General features: G+C 41.4%; 1 protein-coding gene across 1 annotated transcript; it reads right to left on the bottom strand.

Annotated features, from left to right (window-relative positions):
• Positions 1–1268: 1268 nt before the first annotated feature.
• Positions 1269–13565, bottom strand: WNT16 (Wnt family member 16). Its single transcript, XM_045495433.1, has 4 exons — positions 13009–13565; positions 12584–12825; positions 10326–10612; positions 1269–3560 (listed from the first exon to the last, which is right to left on the bottom strand). The coding sequence occupies exons 1-4, from the start codon at positions 13440–13442 to the stop codon at positions 3096–3098; spliced, it is 1428 nt and encodes a 475-aa protein (XP_045351389.1). The 5' UTR covers positions 13443–13565; the 3' UTR covers positions 1269–3095.
• Positions 13566–16960: the final 3395 nt, after the last annotated feature.

Below are 16960 nucleotides of genomic sequence, written 5' to 3'. Positions count from 1 at the left end.
GGAGCTGAAGACATCTAATGTCTGTGCTGCCCTGCACCCAGGTACCCTTTAATGTTAACATAACACCCTGGTTTTCCTCCACGGATTCACCTCTTCCCTCCCTTTTCTCAAGCTACGTGGGTTTAGTCGGAATGAATCACTCACTGCCACTTTCCACACTGGATCTGATTGCCTTAAGATCATCAGTGTATTTATCCCCTAACCCCAATCTCCAATGCCCATTGTGATTGGTTCCCGGATGGACATTTTAACCAATCAGAGCCAATGAGTCTCAGAACTACCTTAGTTGGTCATTTTGTGAAGGAAAAAAAAAAAAAATCCATCTCTCCTATAGAAGCAACCAAGAAGAACCTCTCTCTTTCCTTAGAATGAGTGGTAGGAGAATGTGAGGCTTGGAGGGAGTGTAGCAGCCATTTAGCTAAGAAAAGAGAAGAGCCTGGGGCCCCTGGGGTGGCATGAGGTGGTGAGGGTCCCCCCACCACTTGTAGGGCCTGAAGTAGAAGACAACACTGCAGAAGCCAGCCTGTTTAGGCTGGAGCTGGAAAGACCTGAACCGTGGGAACATAGTGTGAGTTTTCAGATCGAGCTCCACGGGAAGCAGTCTGGACTCTGGACTCTTCAGTTACTGAGTCAATGCATTTCCTTTAACATTTGGCAGTCTGGGTTGCGTCGTCTGTCACTTGCAACACGAAGAGCCCTAAACAATGCAGGCAAAATAGCCTAGATTGAATAGGAACATCTGGGCTCCACAACTTGTATTCCCGAGAGCACCGTGGTGCTACCTGCAGCGTGACGGGGAGTGGGAAGAAAATGAGCCAAGTCCAGGTTGGCCATCAGTTAAACTGGTGAGAAATTCAAGAATGGCTTCCATAGTAATGCCAGGGAGGAGAAGGAAAAGAAGAAGCCAAAGACACAAAAAGACACAAAAAGAAGAAGCCAAAGCTTGAGAGTTAGGAGATCCTGCTCAGGCATCCCAGAGAAGAGAGTCTGAGTTGGCATCACTGTGTTCAAGCAATGGCTGCATACTAGCGTTTGGGAATTAGAGGCCGCCTGATTCTACCAATTGGTTGGTAAGGTAATTATGAAAAGTTGTCTAGTTGATAGAAGAAATTGGTTGTTAATGGGAACTATTCTTCACCCTTAAAAAAAAAAGAGTGCTTATTTTAATGCAGATAAAATAGATTTACTGTGCAAAAAAAGGGGGGGGGGCATGAAAATAAGTCTCTCAGGTTATTCTAATCAACGGATGCTAAAGACTGGTAAACCACTCTTTTAAATAAGTACTATATTTATTCAATTGTCATTTATGAGATTCTCATTTATAAATAATATTTCTTTGTTAAACTGTAAGGGTCACAATGAAATGTTTAGCCTTGAATTTAATATGAAGCCTGAGACATTTTCCATGGGTTTGCTCTTTTTTGCAAATTATTGCTCTGCCTTGGGAAATAAGATTGAAAGGAAATAGGATGAGAGTTATGGGCAAGGAAACATTTTCTTGGCTTATTATTAGAAAAAGAATATTCTTTCTTTGTCCTTCCTGAACTTAGAAGTTTTTTCCTATAGAATACTGAAATAGTTAACAATTCATAAAAAACATAAGCATCTACATTAAAACACAACCTTAAATACAGCCCTGTAATTTTTACCAGGAACCTTGTAAAGTATGATGAATATACATGCATGAATACTAAACTTAGAAAGACCATTCAACATTCACATGGAAATGCAGCATTACATACAATAAAATAAATATCCAGGATATCAAATACACAAAGTGATCATTGTTTTGATGTAGATTCTTTTATCCAGTTAACACTTTTACTGCATAATTTATTATAATAGCCTTACAAGTTAAACAGAACTAATTAAAAGCAGAATTTAACTAATCTGCTGAAATAACACAATTCTCAATATCTTGCAGCATATTTTTAATCTATAACATGTAAAACTGTCATTTTGACAAGAAAAACACATCCATATAACTGCTCAATTAACTTCTTTTTCAATGTTTAAAAAAAGTCAGAGTTAATAGAATGAAAAGAAACAGAAGCTAATCTTATTTCTGAGATAATTTTATCGCCTTAACTCTTGGGCTTTGGCAATAATGTCTGAAGTTTTAATACATATCATCATATAACTTAAATACTGTATTTACAAAATATATAACTTTTTTAAGCAAAATACTGTACAAAATACTGTCTTACATGTTTAAAGGGTGCTTTCCCTTACAATGTATGAAAGCCCTTTATGTTTTTACCTTTAAGTTTCCCACATGCTTTCGAGATCCCTCTCTTCTTCGATATTTCAGAGCTGGGGTTTTAATAGTAGAAACTGGTCTACAATTAAAGAATAAAGCCAAAATAAAAGACTGCTGTATATCTCACTGAGATTTTTCTAGATAAACTCTCATAGTTAAAAGGCACTTAAAATCCAAATCATACATTTTACGTTCTATGTTTAGATTCTTCCCTTTTGTCACTAAACATCTCTAGCAAACACATTTTAGGGATACTGTATCAGTTATGAAAATTCTTTTAAGTTGCCCTTCTTTTGAAATGCATGAAAGGGTAGGTAAGCACCTTCCACTTCTGTTAACTTTTCAATGTCTGTTTCTATGCACAGTATGATTTCTTCACCCAAATTACTGAGAAAATAAATGAGATCATGTTTACTGTTCCTTGCTGCTATAAGATGCGTCTTTTAAAAACGTCTAATGTTAAACCCACCGCTATTGAGTTCCATAACTGAATTCCATAGTCAAGGATCTTATCCTGAGCCTGGCCCAGGTCTCCGCGCATGAAGGCTCCTTCTTGTTCTTTCTTGCTTAGGAGACAGATTATCTTCTTGGTAGGTCAATATGTATTTCCAAACCACCAAAGAATGAACCCAAACCTTGTCAACTGTGGTATCCCCCCAAATCCACACGCTCAGTGTGTGACTGGATATCCATCAGGCAAGGAGAGCGCTGCGGGAGGCCCAAGGGTCTTCGGAGGCAGGAGGCGCCTTCCACAGCCCTGCACAGTGGGAGGCACCTCGGAATGGCCCTCCCTTGTTTGTCACTGAGGAGTGGGGCTCAAGGCTGGATGGAGGGGCTACTTGCAAGTGTGGACGTCAGTCATGCTCTCACACCTCCTGCAGCGGACGTAGCAGCACCAGATGAACTTGCACTCGCACCTCTCCACGTGCCTGACCACGTGGGTGTTGTAGCCGCGGCCACAACAAAGGAGGTTGCAGCCGTCCGCGCCCTCTGACGTGCGGTTGCATTCTCTGCCCTGTGTTCCTGGGATCCCTAGTTTCTTGTCCTCTACACAGTAATTGGGAGACTTATTAAGGTAGAGCAGATCATCTTTGCGGATGGGTATCTTCCTCTGATCTTTTTCTCTCCTGCGCATTTTCCTCTTTATTTTGTCTGAGATTTGGACACTGTTTTCATATTTGTCCTTCAACAAATGGCCGATCTTTTCAAAGGAAGACATCGTTTTCCAGCACGTTTTCACAGCGCAGGAGCCGGACACTCCGTGGCAGCGACAGTCTACTGACATCAGCTTGGCGACGGCCTGAAACCAACAGGAATCGCATTAAATATCATTCATGAAGTGTCTTACCCAACAACAGAAGCGCGGCTGACCTCACCACTTCACTTTCTGGGTCTGTGTAGTCCTGCACAAAAACGAGTTTTGAACATAAAGGGTCTCTATAGCTGCTTCAGGGTTCCAGTGTTTTGTCGTTCTCCTGACCCTGCAGAGCAAACGTTTCCAAGTCTAATTTAAAGTAGTGGACCCGGCCAATGTAGTCATCAGGGTTTATCTGAGACACCCGAGGGACACTACTCTTACGTCTATTTTTGTGTTTAATTTCGGGGTGGGAAGATGTTCATGCATGCCTCCATGTTCCTGATATCGCACCTTGCTACTCAGAGTGTAGTTCATGAACCAGCAGCACCATCGTCACTTGTGAGAAAGGCAACTTCTCTGGCCCCACTATAGTCCCACAGAATCAGGATCTGCATTTTAATGAGATTCTCAGGGGACTCATATGCACCTTAAAACTTGAGAAGCACTGACAGGATGGTCATCCTCGCCTCACAAGTGCATAGAAGCATCCGTGGAAACTTTGCAAATAACCAACGCACTAATCGCTGAGATTCTGATTTACTTGGCCAAGGTGGGGTCCAGGCAGTGGCACGTCCACAAAGCTGCTCAGATGATTCTAACGGGCATCCAAGCATGAGATCTATGGATTGAGAGTTCTCAGGTTTGATCACTGTAAAAGTCCATTACGTTCATGCGGGCTTGAGGCACCGTGTTATCCTCTGGTCACAGACCACATGAGAAACCCTGACTAATCAACTTAAATTGGTCAAAAGGAGAAGGGGCTGGAGAGTGTGGTTGCTCCCAGCAAATTCTTCCCCTGTTGTGGAAAATTAATTCAAAACATATGTCCTATTCTTGATGGATCAGTAGCACCATCCTAACACAGAAAAGGGATAATATATATACATAATTTTTCAATTCGAAGTGCTGAGTTTGGTTTATTCAGCCTGAGGAATTAAATGAAATTACATATATCTGTAAGAGTCCATTGCCTGGCACACATTAAGGCCTAAATAAATGCCCCCTTTCCCTGAAGAAGAAGGTCCGGGAAGAGTTGAGAGAAAATTTTACATGGGGCTCACCGTGCAAAAGCAATAGACAGATTTCAAGAATTTTGGGGTTCTATTCTCTTATACAGCAGGCTGGTTAACACAGCTTCCTTCCATCCCTAGAGGACGACAGAGCAGATTAATAAATCGCCGGGGCTAGCTGTAGTGCTGACGGTCTGTCAGCATGCTGGGTAAAATGGGAAATTGATCTGCCCATTCAATAACTTGGAAATTATGTGTGTCATCTCACCAAAGAAAGGAAAACCTCACAGCTTAAATTCCACTTACAGTTCTTATCACGACTCTAAAATGACAGGGGTTTATGTTTTGCCATTTTATACTAAACTTGACACTGACGTGTTCGTGGAATGTTAGGTTTCCCAACAAATTAAAGTTTCTGAACTATCTAATGAGATGGACTATTTCGGACAATTTATAATATTTGAAACCTTGAGTGAGAGCATATGGTATTGATTTGTGCAATATTCGATACTTATTAGTGTTGAAAATAATAAACAGAATAATATTTAAACCCTGTCCTTTATGGAATAGAGCACATATGCTCTTTTTGAATTCATAAAACTGAGAAGAAGGTAGCTATGTCTATTTCTTAGTAACTCAGGCAAAAGACAGCTTTCAATGATATGAAAGCAATTTATAAAGTATGGCACACAGCTTAGTTACTTAAATTTATGGCATTTGATATTCACAAAGACTTCCATTCTTTAAAATGTCTCCAGGCAAATAAATGTTCAAATTAATGCAATCTGCCTACTTTTGTTCAGATTTTAAGGACTTGAAGGATATGAGAAAAAGAGAGCTCAGCTAATGCTAGGCAATAACAAAACAAATTGTCCAAAGAAAGCCAAAACTCTAAGAATGTCTGTTTATGTATTTAAACCTGATCAACATTCCTCACAGTCATCACTTGGTGATTTAAAACTGCCTCTTGCCCAGGATCTTACTGAGGGGCCGACTTTTGTTTCATCAACCAGTTCAGACATCATGTATGGTGTTGCCAATTTGCAAAGCATGGAGGATGGAGTAGATGCTCACCAAATACTTACGGAATAGTTAGTCCAGCTGACTTGAACAGCTTTAACTCACTCTCTGTTGGTGCTCTGAAGCTGAAGAAAGAACTGAAAACCACCTTAAACAAAGGAGTCACTGCCAGGAGAGTCAATGGCATGGAAAGGTCTTGATCCTATGGGGCTCTCCTCCGATTTCTCAGCCCACAGCAGTGTTAGACCACAGAGTTAGGACACATTACCTCCCAGGTTTGAAGGATAAAAAGGTGATATCTAATGATATTACTTGCTGAATTCACATCAGAATTTTGGGAAGATTTTCTTGCTATAGAAAACTAGAATCTTTTAAATACCTGGAGTTAGTTATAACTTTTCAGGGATGATATTTTTAAGTTTTGTTCGATTACCTTTCAATTCCATTATCTTTTTTGTCCTTAACCATAAGTATAAATATGGTATTTTTATCGTGTGTATATTTTATATTTATATTTTATTTATTTATATTTTGTCATAAGTTTTATTGTATATATTTTATATTACATATGTTTTACCATATATATTATCATATATATGGATATAGATATAGACATAGCTATAGATATAGTCTAGGATAGAAAGACAAATAAACATCAAGGAGAAGAATTCCAGTAACTTGACATGAAATTTAAATGATTATAGCCCAAAAAAAACTCTAAGGAAGAAACTTGGGCAAATAGGGATTAAAATAAAGCAATGTAATTACCATTAGGACAATTTGATGAAATGCAGAGTCCAAGGCAGATCACACACACACACACACACACACACACACACACACACATATAGTTTAACTGCAGAACTTAGTGTTTCTCAGAGAACTTTTCCATAAATTATTTTACTTGATGTAGCTTTACAGAAAGAAATGCCTTGCACACAGTAGGTAGTTAATGAACATGTACTTACATATCATTCCAGTTTTACAAAAGAATGAACAGCATGGTTAAGACACTTGATTTACATAAGGAAAGTTGGTGATATATGATGTAAAGTCTGTATATGCAGCAGGAGAATTTTAGTAGGACAGAGAAAAATGAAAGTGGAAAATGTAGTATATTTAAGGAAATTGCATGAACACTCCAAAAAAAAGTATATTCTGGAGCTTTTCAGCTGGGATTCTTAATTAACATCAAATAGCCGTTCTGAACTGCAGTGATAGCAGCCATTTTCTGCTAACAGGAAAAGTTAGAGAACAGCATTCGTATGAGTAGTATGTGGTTATGAGAAAATTCCTTTCTCTACTCTAGTTGAGTTGTTAAGGTTTATAACGATATTAACAGAGGAATGTTTTGTTAACTATTGCAAACAGATGTGCACATTTTGGTGGAATATTTTTCAACTATGGGAGAGCAATTAGGAGGGTAGCATTCAATTTACTGGGCTCTTTGTGTTAAGTTTTGGTTTGATGAACTTCTAATGAAGTGAAATAGGAAAGATGTATCATTAATACTTAATGTAAAAATAGAAACTGCTAAGAAGTGGTCTAAGGAGTGACTGGTCCCACAATTTTGATTCAGAGGTAACACAGCAGGCGATGATTGTTTTCCAGTGTATTGCTTTATCCAAACTTCACAGAAATGACCAAAACAAAACAAAACAAACTATTGTGGAACATTTTGTTATAAACATTTCATTTTGTCAACTATCAGATGATCTAGTTAAGTTTTTAGGAAAACTGTGACATAAGGTTGGATGGTTATATGTAGAATTCCTATTCCTCTGACCCATTTTGTCTCTTTCAGTCCAAAAATATATTTGAACCTGCTGAAAAGCAAAACACTTATGTGTTGTTCAAGTACTTATAAATATTCTTGAAACAGGTCAATGAAAATTTGGGGTTGGGCCCTTCCCACTTTTTTGAGTTACTCATCATAAAACAAATTATGGGGTAGGGAAACTTAAAAGTTTATGAGGTGGACATGGGAAGAATGGAAATATTTTAAGCACACCAAAAGAAATACCCATAAATATTCCAAGTCACATTATTCCCAGAAGTTCTGCCCCTGGAAGACATCACATCATTCTGTTAGCCAATCACCATTCAGCAACATTATTCTTGGAGTCATAACTTTAGGAATGGTGTCAGAAACCAAGTGGGAATCAGAGTATTTAAGGTCAGCGGTTAGAAAATCATCTATCCTGCTCACAGCACTACTAAGCGCCAGTACCCACATTTCTCTGAACGCTTTCCTACATTTTGAGTTTGGGATTTTGAGACGAGGAAAATCAACTCAATTGAATGCAGACCTTGAACTTTACTCAGAAGAATATGCCTATTAGATTAAAATCCTAATTGCCAATCTTAAAAATGGAGTTGATTGTTCTTCCATATTAGATAATAGCCTGGAAACCTGGTTGGTTTTTGTTGTTGTGGTGGGGGGGGGGGGAGGGGGGGTTTGGCTGCCAGTGGAAAGAAAAATACAAAGTGGTTTTGAATTGTAATATTTCATGAAAACAGACCAACAAAAACTCCAGTCCAGGTAACGTTTTGTAATATTTTAAGACTCTATGTAGATCAATGAAGAACAAAAAGACTCAGTAGAGAAAACTCCAAAATGTACACAAACTGCATATATATGTATAGGCTGAATTATTTTCTGCACGATTAGAATAATAGCAAAAACCTCAGTAATGTGAGAAGATTGTTTTTTGCCAACAAACAGTGGATTAAAATTGATGCTAAATAGTTGTATGTTTTTAATAAACTTGGAATATAAATACTAGTTGAAGATCAAGTGGTTACCGAGGCAAATATTGCTACCTAATTAGAAACAACACACAAGACAGAATAACACTAAATACCTGCCTAATGATACTGATAAAAACACAGAATACTGCAGAGCTTCTCAGAAGTTTAAGGATAGCTTTATTCAGGGAATTAATCATGACATGAATTTCCAAGTTTTGTTTTCTAGTGAAATGTTAAAACTCCCTACAAAATTATTTAAAGAATGATTAAAGAAGATTTAAGATCTAAATTGATAATTAATATACATTTGTGGGTCTTTTTAAAGATATTAATTTGACTTAATGTGTTTCTCATCCTAACTCTAGAGTTTTAAAAAATGTGTATTAGGAAACACAAACATATATTTGACCTCTTTTATATTCATATGTTAGAGATAATTTTAAAAATCCTTTAGTGGATAATGTTTACACTGAAGCAGAACCTCATTCATTTAATTTTTTTTTTTACATGGAAAACTTTAAGAAGAGACATGTGCGTAACTGTGGTGTCAGGCAAGAATTACTTTATTAAATTTTAAAATTTCTAAACAAAAATATGAAAAGCCTACCTAGCTATTTACTGACTTGCCTAGTTTCTATTTTGCTATTTTGAATCAATATTCACATTGAATTAAAAATTCAAATTTAAATATGAAGCGTCATGGTAATAATAACATTTATTGAGATTTCTGTTTTCGCATTATAAACCAGAATGGCTAAGTAAAGAAAGCTGGCTGAAACTTGTACCTATTCTAAGTGGGTTCCATTTATTCACTTTCCAAAAATGTAAAACAAATGTGACATATACTTTAAATATTTCTGACAGATACTGCAACTTGTTTTAATTTATTTCAGGAGAATGTGGCAGATTGCAATGACTACTTTGGGACCTTTACAGGTTATTGGATATTTACAATAATATAGGATATGTGCTGATATTCCTGTCCTAAAAAGATTATCACAACATAGAAAATGTATATTCATAAAAAGGTTTTGACTGTTTTAAGAAACTCACTATGAATTGCCAAGTAATTCCCCTATGTTGTAGAACTCGAACTTTATTGTGTCAATATTCATTAAAATAAATATGTAAAAGTTAAATTACGCTACAAATTTATTCCATTTTAAGACAACTTTAGTATAAAACACAGAATTCATAAAAGAGGTTAATTAGATGGTGGTTCTTCAAATTTAATTAAAGATTAAATTAAATCTTTAATATGTATATATTTAAATATCCATATGTTTAATGTACCTAAAGCTTCTTTACATTTATCTGCATTTATTGTTTTTTATAATGAATCTGTATCACTTTATAATAAAATAACTACTTGTCTTTCAAAAAGATTTGTTTTACCAAAATATTAGTTAGGAGTTATGAATTCTCTAATGTATCCAAGAATGTTTGCTCGAGAAAGTACGGACACATTGATCACATGATGTTTAGGAGCCATTTCCCACTAAAAATAGATTTAAAGAAATAATCAAAAGTCATGCTTAAGACGGAATTTGATTTGGTACCATTAGGCAGATCCTATAGATCTTATTCTGGCTCTATCGCTAACGGGATGGAACAAAATCACCCAAAGGCATGTGCACATCTATTATTTTATAATTAGTGTTCCAGGTAGACAAAATATAAAATCACCAATACGTCAACCCCTATCCGATGGAGAACTTAAACTGAATCGATGTAAAAGTCATACATACTGTTTATGTATACAATAAACACACATATATATTATACATTATATTATACATATAGATGACATATATGTTTCTTCCACTACCAGTGTATGTTTTTAAAATCACTTGGGCAGATTCATTCAGAAGTGTCATCCCAGTGTTATTTAAAGGCACTAGATTTCATTCCATTTTCTGATACATACCTGCCTTCCGGCTTCATTGTTGTGTAGGTTCATTGCTAACAGAACTTTGCTTTCTTTTCCTGTGGTGTTTTTGATGGGGAAATCTAGGAACTTTCTGCTGAACCACATGCCATACTGGACATCATCGGAGCAGCCCCCCCAGTGCCAGCCTTCACTAGCTGAGCCGCCATTCTGCAAGGTGGTGTCACAGGAGCACTCGGTCATGTTGCCTGCACTGCATGACCTGGTCACAGAATGCACCAGGCCTGCAGCCATCACAGCATAAATAAATGCTGTTTCCTTGGTGCCTAGAACAAAACATAAATTGCTGAATGGAAGAGCCATACCTCCGTCTGTTTATGTTCATAACAAAGCCTCCTTCTTAACCTCTTAGCAGGAAAGTGATTTTGCAATTACTTTCAATGGATGCTTTAATGAGTACATATTTAGAAAGGACAATTTCATATTGTTTTAGTCTTATAAAAAAGCTACATTAATTTTCAGTATTCTACTTGGGGGCATTTTTATATATTGTACAGCATAAATTCCCCTCATGACAATTAGAATCATCTGTTTATTTTTAAAATTTGAAATGTATGCCAGCACCTAGCTCAGTACTTAATAGACAATAAAAGTTCAATAAGTACATATTGAATTTAAAATCCTTCTCATGGATACAGTAAATGGTAATACAATGCCCAAAGAGCCCAGATTACCTTTATTTTTACATTTCAAATGTGTTCTCACAAAACACAAGCTGAAAAACTTGGTGTGATTTTTGTTTGTGTAAATAATACACATCAGAATGCAAATTAAAATTAAGCAAAGGCCAAAGCAATCAGTAGATGTTACAGTTTACTTTCACATCAAAGTCTGGTCTTTTTTTTTTTTTTCCCCAAGGATATCATAAACAACAGTCACTGATATTAATATGGAACAGTTAAATATTTTATATAGTGCTAGCTAATCCTTTTACAGTCTTAAAAGCAATGAAAGTCACCAGCAAAGAAATGAAATGTCACCAGCAAAGAAAAAAAAAAAAAAAAGAATTGTTATAGAAATCTACTGAGTATATATTTAGCCCACCTGCAATAGAGTTTGAGCTAGAATCTTTGAAAATTAAAGTTCATTAAAACATTAGTAAAATGGGCTAGAAGGGACTCAGCAAATGCCCTTTTTTTCTTTTGAGATAAGATTGGAGTAGAAACAGTTGCATGCCCGTTGTCCAAAAAACCTTTTCAACAGCTGATGTCCCTGAATTTCATCAACTAAAACTTTTCTGCTTCTAATTCTCCTTCTCCTTCTTCTCCTTCTTCTTCCTTCCTTCCTTCCTTCCCTCCTTCCTCCTCCTTTTTTCCCCCCTTCTTCCTTCTTTTTTCTTCTGCGGGGGTGCGGGGAGGGGCAGGCCCCCTTCGGAAAGGCGCGCCGGCCAAAACGCAGCGGGGCAAATGCAATACTTTGGCGGCGATGCGTGCAGGGAGCGGGTGGAGAAGGGTCAAAGGAGGAGGGAGGACGGAAATGAATGTGAAAAACAACAACGAATCTTTCGGCGCCCAGGTTCTAAAATTCTTTGAATCTGCTGATATTCCTAGAACAATCCTGGTTCCCTGAACCTTTATCCCTACAGAGTCACTGGGCACGTGGAAGTGGAACTTTGTTTTACTGCAGCTTCCCGCGCCGCGGGTGTGCTCTCCGGAGGGAAGATATAAAAGGAAAGGAGACCAGAGGGGAGAGCCAAAGTAGTCGCGCTCGGGTTAGCCGCACGTTGAGTTGTCCAGGACATTCCCTTTTACAATTACCGTTATTCTGTCTGCCCCGCGCTCCGAGGTGCCAACAAACGTGGGGCTTCGCTGCAATTAGCCCCTTGTCCAAGGCTCGGTGCGCAGCGGAGCTCTTAAATCAAAGCAGATGCGGCGGCAGCATTCCCTGCTGCCGACATCATGTTTCTCCAGCTGGTCACCCACGTAGGGGGGCGCTACGGGGTCCGAGGGGTCGGCGGGGTGGAGTGTCAGTTTTTCTGCAACTCCCGCCGAGCGCCGCGGGACGGAGGAAGAGCTACAGCTCCTAGCGCCCCACTCTGGACCTGGGGAGTCACCCCCCTCCAGGACCGCACCTGCACCCGGGCCTGGTTTCCGTCACCCCCCGCCCAATTCTCGTCCACTAAAGGACCTCTTTTGGGATTGAGACAGCGGCGGACCACGAAAGCACTCCTTCATTTACCGTACTTGGAGGAGTTGTCGCCCTCCATCCTGCGCCATCCCCGAGGGTCCGGGACTTACCGCTGCTCAGCTCGTAGCCAAAGAGGGGGCTGGTGCCCGGCTGGGCGGTGGCGGTGACCAGGCAGTTCCATCTCTCGTGTCTGAACTGGCTCCTGCACTCCTGAATGCCCAGCCGCGCGCCCTCTCCGATGCTCGGCAGCAGGTACGGTTTCCTCTTGCACAGCTCCTTCTGGCGGCTGTTCAGCGGCAAGTTGGCGCAGCCCAGCTTCTCCGGAACCCCAAAGGAAGCGATGCCCAACCACCTGTAAGACACCGCCGCCCCTAGCGTGAGCCGCTCCCCAGCTCTCCTCTCCGATCCCAGATGTTTTGCCAAATTTTGGGTCATCCGCCCTAGGGTCCCCGGCCCTGCTCCCCCGCGTCAGCTGGAAGTCCCCCGAGGCCGGGCACCCCTTTTGCCACAACCCCCGTGCCGCCCCCATACTCACATCCAATTTCCTTGGGCTCCGCAGGGGAACAGCGCAAGCAGGGCTGCCCACAGCGCGCACAGGCGGGACAGTCCCAGGAGCGCCGCTCTGTCCATGGCCCCAGCATGGAGTCCCCCAGCCCCAGCCGCTCCACTGCTGCCCTCTCTGCCCAGAGGCCCGCCAGGCCAGAGGTCAGTTCCCCAGAACCAAGTTGTCCCTCGCCCCCTCTCTCCCTGTGAGACAACATAAAAAGAAGGCCAGCGGTGGTAGGGGCTCTCAGCAGCCTTCCCCTCGCTTGCAGGGAGCAGTTGAAAAGAGGTGGAGAAAGGAGCTTGGGGCCCTCCTCCCGCGCGGAGCTGGAGGTGTGCAAGAGGTGCGGGAGCGTCCCTCGCCGAAATAGGTGAGAAACTTCTGTTGGTGTAGCTGTCTCCATCGCCCCCGGCCTCTCCTCCCATCTCCTCCCCCTGGCCGCGCCTGGAGCCTGATTGGCCCAGCCTCGGCCCCGCATCTCATCATCCCCGGACCTCAAGCTCCCATTGGCTGCGAGCGGGCTCCGCGGGGGGCGCTCGGGCCCGCTGCTCCGGGACAGCGCGTCCAGACCCGGGTGTGTTCGTGACCTTTCCTCCTGTCGCGGTCTTCTAAGAGCGGGTCTCAGCGGGAGGGGTATTGATTCAACCCAAAGACTGCCAGGGCCGCTTCTGTCTTAGCAACCCTGGGGGAAGGCGTGGGTCGAATGGGAGATGTTTGAGTTCCACCCACCCCACTCGCATTTGGATTAATTACCCTCTGGGTGGAGTGGCTGGAAAACCTCACTGCCCCCGTTTCTTTCCTCTCCCTCACCTCACAGGAGAGTAATCTTTTTGAGTCAGAGTTGGTACCAAACAAGTTGACCTTTCAACACTGCTTGAGGTCTCAACGTGTCAGGAGACTTCAGATGGGTGAAATGCTGTCAGGCTTGAGGTCGTCGTCATTTAAATAGACATTTATTTATTTTTAGCGAAAGAGAAGGTTCTGGCCTCCTATCTAATCTACCATATTTACATGGTGTTATGCGATTTCGTTTTCCCGGTTTGTCTTACTTTCTGCAGTCTTTGAGAGCATTGTCAGAAGACGGAGGAGAGAGACAGAATGTGCGAGAGAGCTTCTGGGGAGCTCTAGAGTAGATGAGGGTTGGGTCCCTGCCCTTATCGCCACTCGGTGTTGTGGCTCACGTGGAGACCTTGGACAAGGCTACACACGGAAGACACAGTTTAAAAACTTACTCGTTAAACGCTTCATGTTTGCCCAGTACTGTGGGAATTTATAGACAGTGTCCCTTCCCTCAAGTTCACAAACCAGCCACAGAGACAAGCCTAAAACAAAAGAATTTGAGATTTCAGTGAAGGAGAGCATAGAGTCCAGTGAGGCACTCTAGAGCCAAAGAGAGTTGGGAAGCCAGAGAATGTATGGTGCCCGGCAGTTTAGGAAGGCTAGGGAACCGGTGATTTTCAGGATAGAAGATCTCTGGGACAATTGGGAAGGCAAGCTGGACCTGCTCAGCCGTCGTATCCAACAGTCCTGCCTCACCTGGTTGGTGACATGAAATGTTTCTGAGAGGTGTCACCTGCTCCCCAGAGGACTTCTGAAATGGTAGTAAATTCTCAGGATGGACCTACCAGACTTACTCAGATAAAAGATTGGCTTTCCTTTGCTTTGTCCTCAAATAAAGGGTTTTATTTGCTGCATGTCTCCTCCATCAGCCCAGAGCAATAAGAGCTCACTGAAATTCCCATCCCATCCCATTCATGCCTTTATCCAACAAATATTTGTTGAGCGAACACTATGTACCAGGTCCTAAAGCCACATTGTAATTTTTAGAGAGTCAAGTTGATGATAGGGTGTACTTACTGATCCAGACATATTTTGGCTAATGGCTAGTGGCCTCTCTCAAAATCAGAGCCTTCATCCAAGCTCACTTTATTCTGTGAGCCTCTCCAGGGGGATCATGGAGCATTTTCTGCTGTATCCCCGCCATTGGGCCCAGCGCATGAAATCTTGGTTTTGAACAGAATTTATTGAGTGGATTAACATGATGAGGAACGCCCTGAGTGCATACCTAAGTGGTCTAAATGATGAAATAAGAGAAGTGACTTCCTTTTCGGGGGGAATGGGGGAGGGGAGAACATTAATACTTAGGGATTATTCTGTCCATACCTCTAAAGCAAAGGGTATTTATTTCCAAGAGTTGATGGAGCTGAAGAAATACACTTTTCATTCAATGAATAGACATTGGAGTGCCTTTTTTTTTTTTTTTTTTTTTTTTTTTTTTTTTTTTTTGCCAGACATTCATGCACGGAGAGCCTGATGAGTGCCTCTAGTATTCAATCTCTTACTCTCGCTTTGTCTGTCTCTTCTCTCTCTCTTTCCACACAAAATTTCAACCCTCCCAAATTGGTACTCATTTTATAGATTAAAAAATGAATTGGAGCTGTTAAAAACTTGCTCAAGGTCACTCAAGTAAGTAGTAGAGTCAAAAATAAGTCTTATGAAAGGGCGCCTGGGTGGCTCAGTCAGTTGAGCGTCCGGCTTCGGCTCAGGTCATGATCTCACGGTCTGTGGGTTCGAGCCCCACGTCGTGCTCTGTGCTGACAGCTCAGAGCCTGGAGCCTGCTTCTGATCCTGTGTCTCCCCCTCTCTCTGCCGCTCCCCCGGTCTCACTTTGTCTCACTCTGTCTCTCAAAAATAAATAAATGTAAAAAAAAAAAAAGTCTTATTGTAGCGGCTTGTTCTTTCCACCTCAATATACTGCTGCATAACCTAATTCACAACTTTCTTTCTTTCTTTCTTTTTTTTTTTCTGATTAAATTCCACATCACTGGGCCTCAGGGGCTAAATTTCTCTTTTGTGTTCCATGGTTCTTCATATCACAGTTCACAAATCTCTCCATCAGAAGAGTTCGTCTGTCCTCTGAACAACCCACGATGGGTTGCCTTGAAGTGGATCTCACTGAGGCAGATGTCCGTCCACCTGGGTATCCTGCCGCTTGCCCCCTCCTCACTGTCTGGTTTCTGCAGCCGAGGCAGAGCAGTGGGGAGAGCAATGGGTGAGTTGGGTGACTGAGGCGCCAGTCAGTCAGTTGTACTCTTAGGCAATTCATTTCAACACTGAGTCTCAGTTTTCTCACCTTCAAGATTATAAAAAGCTCTCTTTCAGATCTGAAGCTCCTACTAGCGTTCCCCTAGGGCTGGAGGGAGGGAAGTAGTGGGAGTGTGTGTGTGTGTGTGTGTGTGTGTGTGTGTGGTAATGGGGGGTGGGAGACTGCATTTGCTAGTGGATTTATAACCCCAGGAGGAGGAAGCCTTTAGTCATTGACAAGGGCATGTCTACTTGAGTGATGGCCCAGTTTCCAGGGTGACACAGGCTAGACTTTTTTGGCCCCTATCCTGCATCTTCAGTTCTATTTTTCCTTCTGAGTTTCAATTAAAATGAATTCTTTTAATTGCAAAAGTCTTTTTAAATGGTTGCACTTTAGGGGTACCTGGGTGGCTCAGTTGGTTAAGCGACCAAGCTCAGGTCATGATCTTGCAGTTCGTGGGTTCAAGCCCCACATCAGGCTCTGTGCTGACGGCTCAGAGCCTGGAACCTGCTTCAGATTCTGTGTCTCCCTCTCTCTTTGCCCTTGGCCTGCTCGGGCTCTGTCTCTCTCAAAAAATAAATACACATTAAAAATTTTTTTAAAAAAATGGTTGAACTTTAAAATACAGTATAATCTAGGGCTACCTGCGTGTCTCAGTCAGTTGAGCGTTTGGCTCAGGTCATGATCTCACAGTTTACAAATTTGAGCCCTGCATCAGGCTCTGTGATGACAGCTCAGAGCCTGGAGCCTGCTTCCAATTCTGTGTTTCCCTCGCTCTCTGCCCCTCCCCCACTCGTTCTGTCTCTCTCTCTCTCTCTCTCAAAAATAAATAAACATTAAAAAATTTTTAAAAATTAA

The sequence above is a fragment of the Leopardus geoffroyi genome, chromosome A2 (genome assembly GCF_018350155.1).
Source record: "Leopardus geoffroyi isolate Oge1 chromosome A2, O.geoffroyi_Oge1_pat1.0, whole genome shotgun sequence".
Lineage (NCBI taxonomy): Eukaryota > Metazoa > Chordata > Mammalia > Carnivora > Felidae > Leopardus > Leopardus geoffroyi.
Note: the sequence above shows the minus strand (reverse complement) of the source record. Positions and strands in the feature narration are given on the sequence as shown.

Bases quoted from the DNA above. Each gene is read 5' to 3' on its own strand.
- WNT16 (XM_045495433.1), bottom strand. From the start codon at position 13,442: ATGGGAGGAGAGGCCGGGGGCGATGGAGACAGCTACACCAACAGAAGT. The intron at 12,826-13,008 runs GTGAGTATGGGG...GGTGTCTTACAG, and splicing joins GGAGCCCAAGGAAATTGGAT to GTGGTTGGGCATCGCTTCCT. The intron at 10,613-12,583 runs GTAAGTCCCGGA...GTTTTGTTCTAG, and splicing joins TGGCTACGAGCTGAGCAGCG to GCACCAAGGAAACAGCATTT.